This window comes from Rhododendron vialii, chromosome 11a (genome assembly GCF_030253575.1).
Source record: "Rhododendron vialii isolate Sample 1 chromosome 11a, ASM3025357v1".
Lineage (NCBI taxonomy): Eukaryota > Viridiplantae > Streptophyta > Magnoliopsida > Ericales > Ericaceae > Rhododendron > Rhododendron vialii.
In genome coordinates, this window is record NC_080567.1 from 27,114,682 (window position 1) to 27,131,958 (window position 17,277).

A 17,277-nucleotide genomic window follows, 5' to 3' on the forward strand; every position below is an offset into this window, starting at 1 on the left:
GGAGGGAGTAGAATCCTAGCAAAATCTTGGGCAGATTTGCTTATGATTTTTGAAGATTTTTCAACACGATTTTACCAAAGTAACCTCACGCTAAAGGACAAAAAAGCAAGAAATTAAGAAGGAAAAAAAGGACAAGAGGGAAATGGTGAAAAGTCCAAGATCCATTAAAGTAAAATTTTAAAAACAACTACAGTACATGAATATTAGGCTAGTAGCCTACTGTAGCAGCAAAAAGTTGAGATTGCCCCTGACCTCTGGCATTAAGGCTCCCTAATCAGGGGGCTCAATTGGAAAACTGGTGGTCGCTTACATGCCCAAAGAAGGCCAATCCTCTTTTAGGCAAGCAAGCATGGATGTCAATTATCACATTCACTTCTGTGGGATGGACATTGGCAGTGATTCTATTTAGAATATCTACGAGGGAGGTAACAAAATCCAAACTGAAATTTATTTGAAGAGATTCCTATCAGCAAAAGGCTCTCCAAGGGAGAAAACTTGCTACACCATTTAAGTTTATCACTCTTTATATCCCTCTTCAACTTTGAAAAGTGAGAAGTGGCTCTTCAAACTGCTATCCCATCAATTTAGTAATTTATGACAAGAGAGTAATTTTGTTCACCATCACTTAATTCACTCTTGCAAGGATGTGCTCATAAGAAAGGCCACATCTTGTGTTTCTGGCGCATTACTGTGAATTGACTTAACTTATTGGCTCCTCTCCTTAATTATAAGAAACAGACTTCGGGTTGGTGTTGTGCAGTGAGGTGCATAGCACCATGCTGCACACCTTCGAGCCGTTAGATTATGCATTTGATGGCTTGGATCTCATCTCGGCAATCAACGATCGAGAGTCGTTCATTGCCGAGATGAGATCCGAGCCGTTGGATGCACGATCCGACGGCTCGAAGGTGCGCAGTATGGTGCTGTGCAACACCATCCCTAATACATAAGGAACCTTAACATACGCTATAGAAACAAGTATCCATATATGAACAAAGCCAAAATCGGTTCCACTAGTAATTGTGACATTATATTATTTGTTTGGAAATTCCTATCCTAGACAAATACATCGAGCATATAATTTCCTTTCTTTTCCTTAAAAATAAGAAAAGAAGAAGAAGTTCGTTTATCGTTCATTGATAGGATTAACAAAGCAATTATTCAGGCAGCCAATTATCTTTGCTTCATTGTATGAGCCATCACCTACGGGTATATGCATGTGCCTTTAGCTGCATCAACAATTAAAAACACAATTAGAGATCAAGTCTTATTAACCATGTGAATTAGGCTGCCAGTGGACAGGATGCGATCCGGACCTGACAGAATCCGAATCTGAAATAAGTCAAATCCAATCCGTTGTGTCCAAATTCGTTTGAGATAATTGGAATTTGAAAAATCCAATACCGTATCCGATCCGATATGATCTCATTTTACATATTAAAAAATTAAGTACATACGTAATAGAAACAATTAGAAAGACGAAATTCTCCCCAACTGGATTCACCAAGAGTGGTTTCTTAATCGTTCTCAGATCGGATCAGTTTCGTTATCGGATCAGATTGGATTATTTCAACCTGATCCAATAATTTTTAGATTTTCGGATCCAAATTAAATAGATTATATGATCGAATTTTACGAATCGGATCTAACCGATTGATAGACCTAATGTGAATCACAAGAATGTGATACCATGTACAAATGGATTTTGTGGGGCCCACCTTGGGTCCCACAAAAATGATTCTAATCGCCTGTTATTTTTAAAATATTTTTTATGGAACCCTATAAAAAATCAGCTCAACCTGATATCGATAATGATTTTTTCTAAATTTGTAGGGGTGAAACTGAGCAGTTAAGTAGTTTCGCCCCAATAAATTCAAAAAAAATCCTTACTGATATCGGGTTGAGCTAATTTTTTACAGGACTCCATAAAAAATATTTTGAAAATAACATATGGTTTGAATCATTTTTGTGGAACCCGAGATGGACCTTACAAAATTCATATGTACATGACATACATTCCAATATGTATCCATAGCTTTATTGGCCAACATCGGAGAGGGGGACAGGGGATTTCTGTTTTGAAGCAACTTACATGGATCGGAAATGCTAGTTGCACCGACATCAAGTGGGCAATAAGGGAGCCTTGCATAGTGGGCCTTGTAGTAGAGGTTAAGAACAACTGATGCATGTTCTTGGACACTATTGGGCTGATAACATGGGCCTCCAGGCCTTATCACATTGCAGTCCACCCCTGGCTGTTTGCAGTAATAGTCTATAGCTCTTCGTAACTTATCATCCCCTACAAAAGGGTTTGCTACACACCAAGTCCTAGCCTGCATTGAAACATAACTTAGTTAAGTCAACACATCAATCGGGTGACCTGAACGAATCGATCTTGATACATATAATGGGGAAATAATTCATGTTTTAATCCGATCTAATTCACCTACTTTCGAGAATATATAGGTAGACAATGAGTGTAATATTTTTTGATTCAATAAAAAGCTGAAAGTGCATGCGAAAGCCTAAAACTTACCACATTCCTCTTCTCTTCGGCCCATGTGGTGGTATATCTAGAGCTTGAGCAAACAACAACGTAGAGCAACAAACAAAGAAAGCCAAATGAAACATTTGCCTTTGCCATGATCTTCATTGTTTACTTTGCTAGTATTTGACTCTCTAAAGGGTTATGGCTCCTCCTATTGATAAATTTCATCAAACTCATTGTGCTTATATATTAGTAGAGTTTTGGAAAATCAAATGGTAACGTTGTTATTTCTTTCCAAAATTTGGTTCCTCTAGTGATAAGTTTTATTGCCCTATTGAGGTCAAATAGAAATGCATTTATTTGACATCAAATCAAGTAGAAGTCAATAAATAGCTAATTACCAAAACTTTGTTGATTTTTAGACTATTTATTTCAAATGATCATATAATGTTCATATTTAATTAGTGATTTTATGAGGCTCCATATGTTTGGTCTAGGGGTGTTCAAGAAAACTGCTCGAACCGCAAAACCGAACCGATCTAGATCGAACAGTCCTTTGGTCCAGTTCTGCGATTTTACGGTCAGGTTATTGTTCCAAAAAAATAAGAACCGTTAATTTTGATTCGGTTACTGGTTCTCAATTAATGAACCGTGGTTAGAACCGAACCGGACCGTTTAAAACCAAGATAAATATAGAAATACATATGTGGGTGTAATTAAATATGTATTTGCATTTGCATTTGGTAGGTTAATATTTTCCTTTCTAAACTTAATTTATTTAGAGATGAAATCTCATTTGTTAGGAAATCTTTTATTTTCTTTATTCCTTTCCTATTACACATATTATCTTCATATTTCTTTAATTTTATGAGTTCATATTTTGTGAATAAGTGTTTGGATGCTTATTGGATAAAATCGGAACCGAACCAAAACCGGACCAGTCTTGCGGTTTGATTCTATGCATATATTAGTTAGGTTCTGGTTTCCAATTTTTTAGAACCGTTTAAAATGGTCTGATTACTGATTTTCTAGAGAACCGGATCAATCCGGACCGTGTGCACTCCTATTTAGGCCCTTGCTCTTATACGATGTTCTATAGATGAAGGATTTTCAAGTCTTCTACTTTTGATGGAACACTAACAAGAAAAATCGCAAAAGAAGACATTTGGAAAAAGCCGAGACCCGGAAAACACCGACTATCACTATAGCCATAGCCGACATTTTACGTCGCCTATGTTGCCGAAAATTCTAAGGATTTTGAAATTCCGGGAGGCTCCGCCCTCCATAAGCCAAAGGGTGGTTCTGTTATTAGACCAACGGTCCGTTAGTTGGTGATGCAAGGCTGGCGGTCTTTGCTTTGTTAGAAGGAATTATTGTACTTGGGACAAAGCACTTGTACAGTTGTACTAGACGATATGCACCCAGTGTCCGTATGTCTCTCAGATAATGAGAAGGTTAAGGTGCCGAATTGACATTTGAATCATAGTTTAGTGACTCTATAAACATTTTCCCTTTTATCGTCCCACCAGATTTGTTGACAATATAATATAAACGATAAGAGAATAAATTTTATCCACTGTTAGTGTAAAACCTCAGTTTTCCACTGCAGTCTATTATGGATCTCACCGAGCGTCTATTATTGTAATCTAAATCGTTTATAACTTCAAATTATAAGACTTGCATGCCATGCAAAAAATCAGCTTCATCGAAAGTCGATTGATGTCAAAATTTGAATTTTGGTTAATAAAATGAACGATCTGATTTCTGTCAATAATAATAAAGATAAATTGTCAATTTTACAAAGCAAAATTCAATTTTTGATACTTATATCGATGTTCGATCAAGTTGATTACTCCCTCCGTCCCCTTTTTAAAGTCTAGTATTCCATTTTGGGCTGTCCCTTAATAAGTGTTTATTTTGTAAAGTTAGTGGATAAAAGTTTGTACATTTTCTATTTTGTCCTTAAAAGTAGATTTCATTTTGAAAAGTTAAGTAAGTAAAAGTGTAATGATGATGTCTCCATAGAGGGTAAGTAGAGAAAGTGGTAGTAAAAGTTGATGTGAAAAGTATAATGATGATATTTTATGAATAAGTTGGAGTTACGAAGCGGGACACTTAAAAAGGGACGTATGGAGTATTTGCATGGATACACTGTTATGTGGGGTATACAACATGAACGGTTCAGATCAATAATAAACACACGGTAGGACCGAAAAAGACGGTGGTGGAAAAGTTGGATTTTCCACCGCCGGTGGAAAGAAAGTCTCGAAGTTGTCTCGTAACTTAGCTAGTAAAGTAGGTAATTGATACTGTACTTCATTTGACGAGGGTTCAAACCCACCCTACTCCACTCCACTCCACTCCACTCCACTCCCATTCTCCTAAGATTGTATATAGTAGGATTTTCTAGGATGGGAGCAAAAACTATATATCCCTAAAACTTCATACGTTTTTTTTTTTTTGGGCCATAGGTCTTGTTTGAAAATGACTTAACGTGAAAATTTGCAGCAATATAATATACTCCCCCCTTCCCAACTAGTTACTATCTTTTGGGAGTTCGTTCTACTTTTCAGTTGTTTACTTATATCTTTAATTTCAATGTTTTCATGTGATTTTAAAAACAAATTTTAATAGAATTTATAAAATCTACCAAACAAGCCATATTACATTGGAAAAGTATTACTATCGATTAGAAAATATAATCAAGTTTTATCCGATTAAGACATGACGAGGGACCAAGAAATGGGAACGGAGAGTGAATGGTTGCATTATAGATGTACATCGCCCCATTATGTATACGGTGTGTTCTTAACAAAGTTAAGAACAAATTAGAGAGCGGTAGTAAACTTTTTATTGGAAACCAAAACAAATTCATCTAATAGAAAACAAGTTCAATTCCGTTGTACAAAGATCTTTCATGATAAGTTGTCTTCCTAACCCAAGTCCAAGTTGTATTTTATAGACTACCATAATAAGATCAATAGAGTCATCCATCCAGGTAAAAATGTGAAATTGTCAAGTGCCATCAAATTGCTGAACATGGTTTCTAAAGGATCATCTCCTCTGGAAGTTTAACTTTTCTATGCAACATGCAAAAAGAAAAGCAAAAACAATGGGGTACATAATGAGAACAACTCCCGCAATGGGTAACTCGTCATGGTGATATCCGAAGTAATCTGTCAAAAAGGCCGATACGGTTTTAGTTTCACCAAACACCATAATCTCCTTTTGTATATCTCCATACTGCGAAGTAAGAATACCCTTTAGAGTCCAAGATGTCGGAGTAAGATAATACATCCAGATCCACCACTTGGGAATTTGCTGCAAGAGGCAATATGAAGACAACTTAGGTCAGAAACATAGAAAGAAGAAGAAACAAAAGAAGTTCAAAATCCTAATTACAGCCAAATGAGTTTAACCATAGAGGAGATTGAGATTTAGAAGTCAGCTTGCACATCATTGTAAACATTAGTTGGGTTACTGCCTTAGATAAACTACAAACCCATGGCAGGAAAAAAGTTTGAACGGCCTACAACAAACGCCTTGTGAATTCACACCTTTCCAGATTTTCACGAACCAGATATGACGATCTTGCTCGCTTTCTGAGCTCTGAAGTGATAATGGCTATTGAAAATTCAGAAAACAAAGTCTGAAGTTCCATATAATCGACACACGAGGTATTGAGATGAAAGATCAGATGCATAGATAGGCTTAAAAAGTGGTGTCTGTTGTCTCCAGATATGCTAAAATAAAGTAACTAAGAGTCTAAGACTCGAGATCATATAACATTGTCTGACCCAATTTAGGACTCAGCGGTACTTTCCCAGATTTTCCAACTGTTATTGGAACTGCCAAAATACCTGAACTACTAAACATACAATGGCAAAGAACCTGCCCACCATCATACGAAATTAAACACCAGCACGTACTCAACGCCAAAACTCCACTCGATGATGCTACAAACGTGTACTTTCCCAGATTTTCCCTTTTTCTTATTTCAATGCTATTCACCACCACTTCATCAAATATCAAATCACCATTGTGTTTGTACCAATTGACTCGCCTAGTGAAACTGGGCAAATGTAGAAAGCCTCTATATGATGGTTGTTCTCCTAGTTCTATCATCACTGTTGGTTCAGAAACCGCAGAATGTACTCCAAATGGATAGGAATGTTCAGCTGAATGCAAAAGACTATTAGTTTACGGCACCGAGAAAAGATTAGTAGCTTACTGGTCGGGGAATCAAAAATCCGGAGAACAAGTTAAACATTATGTAGAACACTGACTGTAGACTTGCCGCCATTGGAAAGCTCGGAGTCATTGCAACAAGCAGCATTCCAACATAAGTGTAGCACAACAACGTACAAAACATGGCGTAGAAGTACCAGAAAACCTTATAAGCTGACCAATAATACCCAATCATCGGATACGTGATGATCGAAAAAACAATTGCTTGGGCTAAGACATAGGGAACCTCAATCATGACCTACAAAATTAAGCAGGCATATTTAAAAACGTAGCAAGTATGAAATGCTGATTAAGAAAATAGATGAAAGCAAAATGCTGAATAAGAGATGAGAAGAAAAGTGGCCGGCATGTTTGAAAACAGAGTGAGACATCTATGAGCCATGACACATATATATATTTCTATTGAAGGTTTCAAGTTGTACCAAAAAACCTAGCTTGGCAAAATTGCGAGTTACTTAAGAGGTTACCTGAGCAAGTGCATAAGCCCATGACCCATACATTCCTGCAAACCTTTCCCTGTAAAGAACTGATCGTTCCGTTGAGATGTATGGTAAAACTAACATACAATTATTCGCACCCAAGAAAATTGTAGCAGAGTATATTGCCCCAAGAACATTGAAAAGACTCTGTTGGTTATTTCTGTCCAATAAAATGATGTCAATGTTAAACTGCACAAGTATACTGATTAGCATAGGACCTCAAAACCGGAATAGGTCAAGGAAATACCTAATGCACTACTAAACTTCTAGTAATATATTGACACCGTTGTTCAATTTTTGGTTACTTACATTTTCCTCCCTTGACCACAAAATAGAATCCCAAAAAGCAAAGATGCGATCAGCAAATACATGAAGCGCATGAGGTTGTATGAAGGACTTCTCCAGTAAGACAAGTGTTGTTTCCAAAGGCAAGATTTGAACTGTCCCCAACCATTTTGTGAGAAGCGGGTTGTGAAATGCAACTCTTTTGAATCGGGAGGAGCAATAAGCTGAATTACAAGTGCTTTATTGTTCCTACAATAACAATTCCCAGAAATGAGTCCTGAACAAGTAAAGATTGGTATCAAAACAAACAACATAACATAATGAAGTAATCGTAGATAAGGTGTTCCGGGATATTGAAGAGTCCATCCTCACAATAAACATATTAATGCATCACCCATGCCAGTATTTGACGAGCAGAGACCATTGCACTGGTTACATAAACGAAGATTGTCGTAACCTCACATATATAGCAGTAGCAGTAAGGTGCGCCCAAATTGCCCAAATTTGCACTCTCTTCTTTGGCATTCATGTGGCACTTTGTTTATCTTATGGTTTTTAGAATGCCATATCACCGCAATAAAGAGTAGGCCCAATATCATGAATTTACATCATGTTCAATCTACCGTTAACACTTTTATTTTCTCATATAAAGAAGCAAAAACATACTGAAGTCCTTCAAGCTAACTATCCTCCCCTCTCCTGTCATTTACCGCCCATCCATAACTGAGCTACATGTGGTAGTTTAACGATTAGCAGTAACTCAAATGGGTTACCATAGTCTAGTGCCCAATTAGAGTGATTAAATGAAAATCAACCACAGTCAGGGCTTTGCCACAATGAGCATGAGTGGTATAATGGTCGAACTACCATTGAACAAAAAAGGGGAGAGACAAAGTACGAACAGGACACTGATAATAAAAAGGCAAAGAATGAGAAAGGAAAGGATCGTATGTCCTATGACCACAACTTGGTCAGAAGAAACTATGACCTTCCACTATAGAAATGGTAGTAATTTGAACTTCCCCGCTTCAAACATAGAACCCCCTTATCATAAGTAACCAGACAGAGTGTGCGAATATATTACTCCATCCGTCCCTTTTTAAGTGTCTGATTTCGTAACTCCAACTTATTAAGGAGACATCATCATTACACTTTTTCACATCAACTTTTATCTCCACTTTCCCTACTTACCCTCTATGGAACATCATCATTATACTTTTACTTACTAACTTTTCAAAATGGAATGTATTTTTAGGAGCAAAATAGAAAATGCACTAACTTTTCCCCACTAACTTTACAAAATGGATACTTATTAAGGGACAACCCAAAATAAAATACTGGACTCTAAAAAGGGGACAGATGGAATATGAGTTTTCCAAAAGTTTGCTGTCTATACAATGTGTTCCATGACCATTGTTAGAGCTTGTCCCACAATGATTAACTATCACTTCCAAAACTAGTACATGGGCCTGAGCAGCCTCTCCACTCATTGCCAAATGATTCTGAATTGGATGCTATAGCTAGCCTTTGAAAGGCTTCTGGACAAAACTCCTAAATTGATTGCCCTTTTGTAGTGTCTTAAGTGCACCTTGTTTCATTATGATTTAAATTTTATGCATCATTTATTTACCTCTCCACATGTAGATTAGGGATTGCAAAATGTTATAACTTGTCCCACATTGGTTAATTATAACGTTCAAAACTAGTTTATGACCTTGAGTGCCCTTTCTGCCATTGCCAATTGGTTTTGACTCGGATGCTTTAACACCCATGAAATGTGTAAACCCGTAAAAAAGATAGAATGATTATCACACCTAAATCTAAGATTACCTTAAGACCACAAAATGACACTCCGGGAAAATTGCCTACATTGACTATCCAACTTCATTAAATGCTTAATTTGGGAAACTCTACGTCGCAGTGATGCCAAGCAAGTCCATAACGGCCATCTCTACTCGAAACAATTAAATAAGTGATTGGCAATTGAACTCACTGATACAAGAGAGAATTCTCATAAATTTGAGAAAAATCAATGCCAAGTTCGGCTTCTGCCGTTGTGGAAGTGACCTCTAAGATCCATGTCGCTGGATTGCAATTATTTCCAATCTTTGGGACCCCAGAGATATCCTGCTATGAAGAAAAGGTTGAAATAGAATCACAGTTAACTTTTTAATATCATACTCATGACCGTAAGATAGTTAAGGAAAAATACCAAAAGAGACTTGTATTGTTGTAGTAAACCGACCTCAAAATATTTGATGACACTGCTTGAATGTTGACCAAGTGGTCCATAGTAGATAATACGCCCACCATTTTTCAATATGACTAACTGCAATAGATTCCAAGTGGGTATTAGACGTAAATTGTTTAGTTGGTGTGCACATGAGAAATTTCAATTGTGAAAATTAGGAATTGAATTGTCTCCTAGAACAAACTTTGAATCTATCTTAATCGTTCATCACTTCATAAGAGCCAGTGTATTGTATTAGTTCAATAGATGGGGTAGAGTTAGAATTTGTTGCTGTTAAATGTCAAATAGAGATAGATTTTGGTATTAAGGCTCCAACGTGATACTAGATAATCATATTACTTTCTAGCTTATAAGCTAGAAACCCAACAATCAAATAAACTTCAAATCTACACGTAATTGATCTAAACAACTATGTCTTTCAGTTTTGAGGAAACTAACTATGCACTTCCAAGAAAACGAGGCTCTAAATTCCATTCCGATTTCACATTGATTCAATTAACGGAAGAAAACTATGACTTTTCCACTGGCCACCACTCTTAACATCTAGCCATTGCTATCATTTCTTCTGTTATCATTGTGCAATAAATTTACCTGTGTTCCACAAATTTTTTTGAATGAAAAGCATTTTTTTTTAATTCAACATGCCCACCAACACAGTTAAGCTAGGATTTAAAGATTTTCTCTTCCAATCTTATCAACCAAACAGCTTCCTCACAAGTCAAAGCTGCTAGGGTATAGGCCTATTAGTGCATATTGAGCTTGCAACTCACAAACAAGACAACTCATGGACTCACAGTCTCACACAATCAATCATGTCAACTACTGTTGTATGTACGGTTACCTGATACCTATTACGATGGAGAACTAAGGTGTTGATACAATGCGAGGAAAAGCATTGCAAGTTTACAACAAAAGCTCAAGCTATTAGAGTATAGGCCCACAAGTATGCTAAATCTCACAGAGACTACCAAAAACAAAACAAAAACTCGAAAAGCATGAAATCAAAAGGAAAAGCAGGTTCTCAAGCTTGTCTCTTTGTTTCCCTATTTTGAGTAAATTTCTTTTTTGGAAAGTGTTTTTGTGAGTACAGAACAATTTGGAAAGTTTATGGACCCTCACTTAACGCATAAGAGTTACAAATTACTAATCGCAAAAATTGTACTAATTCTAACAGTGCTTAATTAAGATTCAAATACTTCATTCCAGTTCAACATTCCAAGTTGATTCATGTCCCAAGTATTAAAATGGTATGTTAATTGGTTTCCTACCTCATCAAACGCTTCAAATATGTCAGAACTCGGTTGGTGAATGGTGCAAACAATTGTTCGTCCCGTATCAGCCACATTCTTCACAGCCCGCATAACAATTGCAGCTGCTCTGGCGTCCAATCCAGTTGTAGGTTCATCCATGAAAATAATGGATGGGTTTGCAACAAGCTCCACGGCTATTGTAAGCCGCTTTCTTTGTTCAGATGATAAGCCACTGACACCAGGTAGTCCAACCAAATAATCTCTAATTTCATCAAGCTCAATGATCTCTAGGACCTCTCTCACAAATTCCTGTGAACATACGCATCAGCTATAAAAGTGAGTATTTAATCATTTTTCAGAAGAATCTAAGGGTAAATTTGGCATTTTTGTACATATATATGTGAGAGAGATGGGTCATACAAATTTCGTTCTTGAATCAATTTCCGGATGAAGACGCAACCAAGCAGAATAAACGATGGATTCTCCTACTGTAATTTGTGGGGAATGAACATCACTTTGCTCACAATAACCCGAAATTCTAGCAAAAGTTTCTTGAACCTTAGGATAACCTCCAATTCTAATATCTCCTTTGATAGTGCCACTAGTTTTCCTTCCAGCAAGAACATCTAGAAGGGTTGTTTTACCAGCTCCACTGACACCCATCAATGCTGTTAGAATACCGGGCCTTAATACACCCGTAATATCACAAAGAAGTTGAAGTTGTTTTTGAGTGGAACCCTTTTCTCTCATTTCCTGAGATAAATCAACATGAAAAATCACCTGAGGTAAGGTCATAAGTTTAGATATCTAAGAGCAACTAAAGATTCTTAAGAGATTTATTTATGTGCATACCAAAGGGGTTTCAATGGAGTATTGCACATCTTGAAACGCTAAAGTTAGGGGCTCAAAAGGTAAAACCAGCCGATCTGTAAAATTAAAGTAATCACCCTTGTTATTTGCAGTAGGAATAGACAAAAGACGATTAACGAAGGAAATGATTGATTGAACTATAGAATTTCATATATATCGAATGTATGCGTGGTTGCCACTAAAATAAAAAGTCCACTACGTTACCTTGTGGAATAAGATTTTATAATGGCTCAATTTGATGTTTTCCACCACTAAAAACATTAAGTGGTGCTAAGACAATTTGGAACACCAGACCAAATGCTAAACGTGGAGATGGCTTCCACTTGTGAGGAAGATAAATATTACACCCTATTTTAAGTACATGTGCATCCATAACCCCACCAATTGGTGATTACACGGGTACCGTTATTATTGGTGGTGTTGTAGTAGTATGTATGAAGCCATACAAATAAACAAAGAGAGAGTAGCAATTTCTCATGGAAATGGAATATTCAAAAAGAGGGGTGGAGAAAAAAATGAGAAGACATGATTCATGCAGAAAAAAGAGAGAAACAAAATAGACGCATTGGAAGAGAGAAATTCCGACACCAATACGGAAGAAAATGAGGCACAAACAAAAGATCGTTTGAAACAATATCGAAAACTAACTTGGAGAAAAAGATGAATTATGCAAAAAAGACAACCTTGATGACGTTTTGACGTAGTTTTCTCATAGCTCTTCGACGTTGCTTCTTTATCGGCACCATTGGAGGAATCTTCACTTCCTTCTATTCGGGAGAGCTTCTCATTTGAGATAATAACACGAGAACTAGGAGCTGGATTTTCATTTTTGAAATGGAACGAGAACATATCAATATGTTATTTGTAACTCAAGGAAAGATCAAATTTTTTTTTTAAAGTTGAACTTACGGTTTAAAAAGGTTAAGGCCAATGTAAATCCAAGGTTGAAGAGTGTTGCCAACCAGAGTAAACCAACAACTGATAGCCAGAAGAAGTATCCCCGAAAGTGAAGTCCATGGTTTTCAAGTGTTTCTTTCCCTATTGTAGTATTCCCTGCCAGTGTCTACCAAAAAATGTAGAAAAGCATAGAATGAATAAGCTGACAAATATCTATCTAAATAAGCCTCAACTTATATGCTTTTAGAATTGGTCAACAACTATATGAGTAACAAGTAAACCAATGTACAAACATGCAATTAACCAAACTTTGACGCAAAAAATAAATAAATAAATAAATGCAGCAAATTTGCATCTAGGTAGATACTCACCTTTTGCCATCTTGGAGCAAGAAATTCATTTACAGAAAGGCCTATCTCACCATAACCCAACGGGAAAACCCAAAATCCCCACTTCAACCAAGTTGGCATAGAGGCTGCAAGCAACAAAAGGGCTTAAGTTTGTTTTCCTAAATAATTTCCCCATACACAAACTTGAAAGAGATCTAAAAAACTTACGTTCCGGTATAATGAAGCCACTGAATAAACAGATAGCTACTATTGACAAACCACCAGCTACAGAAGAAGCAGCCATGGTGCGGAAGATAGATGCCACGAAACGAAACATCGATGTTGCGGCATAGTGCAGAGCAAAAAGTAAAATAAACTGTTGGAAGAACCTAAGATATAGAGGCAATGGAAGACAAAGAATTCCATCAAGTTCAACTTTTACAAGGAGTCTGTGTGTATGTGTTTGGATGTACCAGTGAAGCTTGGTACTGGGTAGTTGTTTTTGTGGAAATATATTAAGGGTCAAATACATGTTGAAGTAAGGTAATATATATGTCTCGTAAAACTAACCTCCAAGGCTCTGGACAGTATCCTATGACATAATAAGTAAGAGAAGTCCAAATTAGGGCTTCGAACAGTGAAAGAGGAACCGTGAGAATTGCGGATGGGATCGTGTACGACCACGCTGGATAGAAGTACAAGTCTCTTTGTTTGTAGAAAATAGCAAGTCTTGAGACAGTCATGGACATCTCTGGTATCCCATCGAAGAAAATATGAGTGAGAGAAAAGAACAAAGCACCCAGATAGGTATTTGCATGAATGACATCAACACCCATCCGAGTTCTCAAGAATACAGTCATCGTGATAAATGCTGTGATAACAAGCTGCAAAGAAGAAGAAATGAAGCTCTGTATATTACACACGGCCTTAGGTAAAAGGATTAAGGATTTAGCACAAAAATGCATGAATGATTGAAGGTTGTATTGTGAAGAAAATAAAATGTGAGGATGAAGGAATAAGAAATCCCCAATGACCTGAATTGTCTTGAATACATAGATAAAAGAATTCCTCCTCATGAGAAGATATTCCCTTGACATGCATGCTTTAAAAAGCTCCCATTTAGCAAGTGAATACTTGCTAAATGAAATTGCATTCTTATGGCTCTGTGACTTCGTAAATGGCTTTGATAGGTCCTCATCTACCTTCTCCCCAAAAGTAGATTCCTTAAATTTCTTGCAAAACAAATCAACAGAAATGTAACTCCAAGACTGTTCGGCTCGGTGCCAGTACTGTGCTTGATCTTTTCTAGATATGACCTGCAATGGAGTCAAGATGCAATAAAATTGAAGAAACTAAGAGGACAAGGAAGAATTCCATATGAGCCACTATAGACTGACCTCTTGGAGGAAGTCAGCTATCCCTTTCCTTTCAGGACATCTAAACCCACAATCCTCAAAAAATTCTAGAACACAACTACGGGGTCCATGATACACAATCTTCCCTCCTTCCATCAAGATGATGTCGTCGAAGAGATCAAATGTTTCTGGTGCTGGCTGAAGAAGTGCCACAAGTATAGTAGCATCGGCGATATGTGCTAGCTGCTTAAGACAGGCAACAATTTGATATGTGGTGGAACTGTCTAAGCCATTTGATATTTCATCCATAAAAAGAGTTTTTGTAGGACCTATAATCATCTCGCCTGCGATATAACAACAAACTTTTTTCCTCATTTACATAATAAATGCATGTCCTTGAAAGGTAGTGGCAATATATTTTTCAAAAGACTTGCACCAACAGAAACGCCATGTAGTCGCGAGTCTGAATTGCATCATCCAGAAAAGAAAATTGGGCAGACTACCTGTAGTCAATCTTTTCCTCTGACCACCTGAGATACCTCTTGTCATGGCATCTCCAACCAGTATGTCAGCACATATATCAAGACCTAAAATCTGAGTGACCATGGAAACAATGAGAAATAGTCAATGGATAAGGCATTTTCCTAGCAATGACATACAAGAAGATCAATGCCAGCTATGCTGAAAGAATTACTTTCAAAATGTAGTCGGTCTGAAGAGTAGTCCTTTGTCCTTCAGCAGAAATCGCCTGGTAAAAGAAAACATAGACACTATACCAGATGAGCTAAATCATTTACATTAAAGATATAAAAAAACGCAACTAATGACCTAAACATTTTGCATGAAGTTTATATCAGCTTGCAATTTTAGATGCTTCTAATGTACGTAATAAAGTTCTTGACCTGCACCTGTTACAGAACTGCCCATCAACTAGTTCATATCGATGGTACTTCATATCAACTACCATCTCATCAAATTGTCAACCACACAACTACTGTAGTACTCCTAAGGTTAATATCTGTTCAATTTTAACAAGCTCCCAATCATTTCTGTTACAGAACATGATGCGGTTCTCCTATTTGTAATGTTAGAAACTATGTTACCGAAAAACGGTAAATTTAGCGACCCAAAGTGATCCCCTTAGTTTTTCCTGAAATGTCTACTTGTCAAAATAGAGAGAAAATGGAATTTCGATGGGAGATATTGTAAAAAGTTTAGTCGTTATGCTCCTAGAAATGTGTTTTGTATGAATTATTTGACAAACGATATTTAGTTTCACTAGATGTTTATCACTTGGAAGAGTAAGTTCTAGTTTTGTTATCTATAGAAGCCTACCCCTAGCGTAACACAATTTAAGCATGTGGCGTACTGCGTTCCTATTCCTTGTACCGGAATGATCCGCGTTCTAGGTAACATAGGACTTAGAAATATAACCAAAACAAAATTTTGTTTTTGTAGAAGATTAAGCTCGCTAATTTCTATATTCCATTTTTTCTCCCCGCAGTTTTCTTAATACTCTATCGTTGAGGTTGGAGAAGGTATTTAGGAAATCTGAGTGCAATTTGGTTCAAGCTTCTTGCAAAAACTACTAGAATAAATATGAGAGAGAGAGAGAGAGAGAGAGAGAGAGAGAGAGAGAGAGAGAGAGAGAGAGAGAGAGAGAGAGAGAGATTTTGACTTTGATAATCACCACACCCCATAAAAAGAAGCATCTCAATAACATGTCATGTTCCTGCATAACCAACTAAAGCCTGTATAGAAGCAGGCTGAAGTTTGCCATGAGGTCACATTGTAAACACTGGACATACCCTCATGAAACATTTTGGAAAAACCAGAAACAAAGGGAAAAAGAAAACATAGAGTAACAGCACCTTCATGTAAGTATGTACATCTGGGTCTGGAACAACTCCTGCCTGTTTCTCCCTTCTGCTGACCTCAACCATAATCTCTGCGTAGGTATACAAGATTAAAGAATTCCATCAAATTACAAGGAATCAACAACAAAATGTTACCCGAGAAAAAAGAAAAAGAAGTACAATGATCCATTTTGCTCAAGGCGTGCATACCTGCTCGGCTTCCAACCCCCTGACAACGAGCTGAAAAATCAAGTGTTTCCCTCACAGTCATTTCAGGCATGTGTAGGTCATGTTGACTTACATAAGTCGAAGTTTTCTGTGGAACGAACTCTTCCAGTTTGTATCCATTGTAGAAAACTTCCCCTGAAACCTGTTGCAAAAAAAGGATGAAAAATATGTTTAACTAAGGAGGATGAAGGGAGGAAGCTCTTGAAAACTACCAAAGTACAGCTGAATCAATGAAGCAGTAGAGCGTCAAATGTTTAGCCATACACCCTCAATGCACTGAGCGAAGAAATTCAACAATGGTTGCATCTTGTTTCTTATGGGTAAATTAGCACATGTTTTACACAGTTCACGATCCACTTTAGGAATAAGAAATTCAGGAGAGCAATTCTTCCACTATTCATCAACTCAAAGGTAAAAGCTACCCCAGACTCCTGGTGCAACCGAGATGAAATGAGATCTGGATCACTTAAGTAGTGGGTGACGGTGGTGCTTAGAAGCTATGCGAGACAAGATCCCAGGAGAATCCAAGTTTCATGTAAGAGAATGTTAAAAGTTGTATGATTGTATCATAAACTTGAATGAAGGTATACAGTGTGTGTTTCTTCTGTACAGGTTTACAGTATATTCAATATGCACGAATCCGCAATGAAACCTTTTAAAAGAAGACCTCACAAATTAGAACCCCCAAAACTAAAGTTTTTGAAGTCAAGCAAAAGGCCCTGCCAGCTTCACCTGTGGTGT

The 17,277-nt window shown here is 37.1% G+C and overlaps 1 protein-coding gene across 2 annotated transcripts in view; it reads right to left on the reverse strand.

Moving 5' to 3' along the window:
• Positions 1–5,520: 5,520 nt before the first annotated feature.
• Positions 5,521–17,277, reverse strand: part of LOC131308695 (pleiotropic drug resistance protein 3-like) — a 43,141-nt gene continuing 31,384 nt past the window's right edge. For both annotated transcript variants that reach the window (XM_058335673.1, XM_058335674.1), the window contains exons 5-24: positions 16,519–16,678; positions 16,324–16,400; positions 15,147–15,200; positions 14,956–15,046; positions 14,495–14,796; positions 14,132–14,413; positions 13,668–13,981; positions 13,326–13,486; positions 13,140–13,243; positions 12,781–12,934; positions 12,555–12,686; positions 11,854–11,927; positions 11,422–11,754; positions 11,020–11,310; positions 9,746–9,829; positions 9,494–9,627; positions 7,525–7,749; positions 7,204–7,375; positions 6,720–6,974; positions 5,521–5,809 (exon numbers count right to left, since the gene is read on the reverse strand). In XM_058335673.1, the coding sequence (XP_058191656.1) occupies positions 5,543–5,809; positions 6,720–6,974; positions 7,204–7,375; positions 7,525–7,749; positions 9,494–9,627; positions 9,746–9,829; positions 11,020–11,310; positions 11,422–11,754; positions 11,854–11,927; positions 12,555–12,686; positions 12,781–12,934; positions 13,140–13,243; positions 13,326–13,486; positions 13,668–13,981; positions 14,132–14,413; positions 14,495–14,796; positions 14,956–15,046; positions 15,147–15,200; positions 16,324–16,400; positions 16,519–16,678 (3,666 nt within the window). In that variant the 3' untranslated portion in view covers positions 5,521–5,542. The remainder of the gene's footprint in view (positions 5,810–6,719; positions 6,975–7,203; positions 7,376–7,524; positions 7,750–9,493; positions 9,628–9,745; positions 9,830–11,019; positions 11,311–11,421; positions 11,755–11,853; positions 11,928–12,554; positions 12,687–12,780; positions 12,935–13,139; positions 13,244–13,325; positions 13,487–13,667; positions 13,982–14,131; positions 14,414–14,494; positions 14,797–14,955; positions 15,047–15,146; positions 15,201–16,323; positions 16,401–16,518; positions 16,679–17,277) is intronic.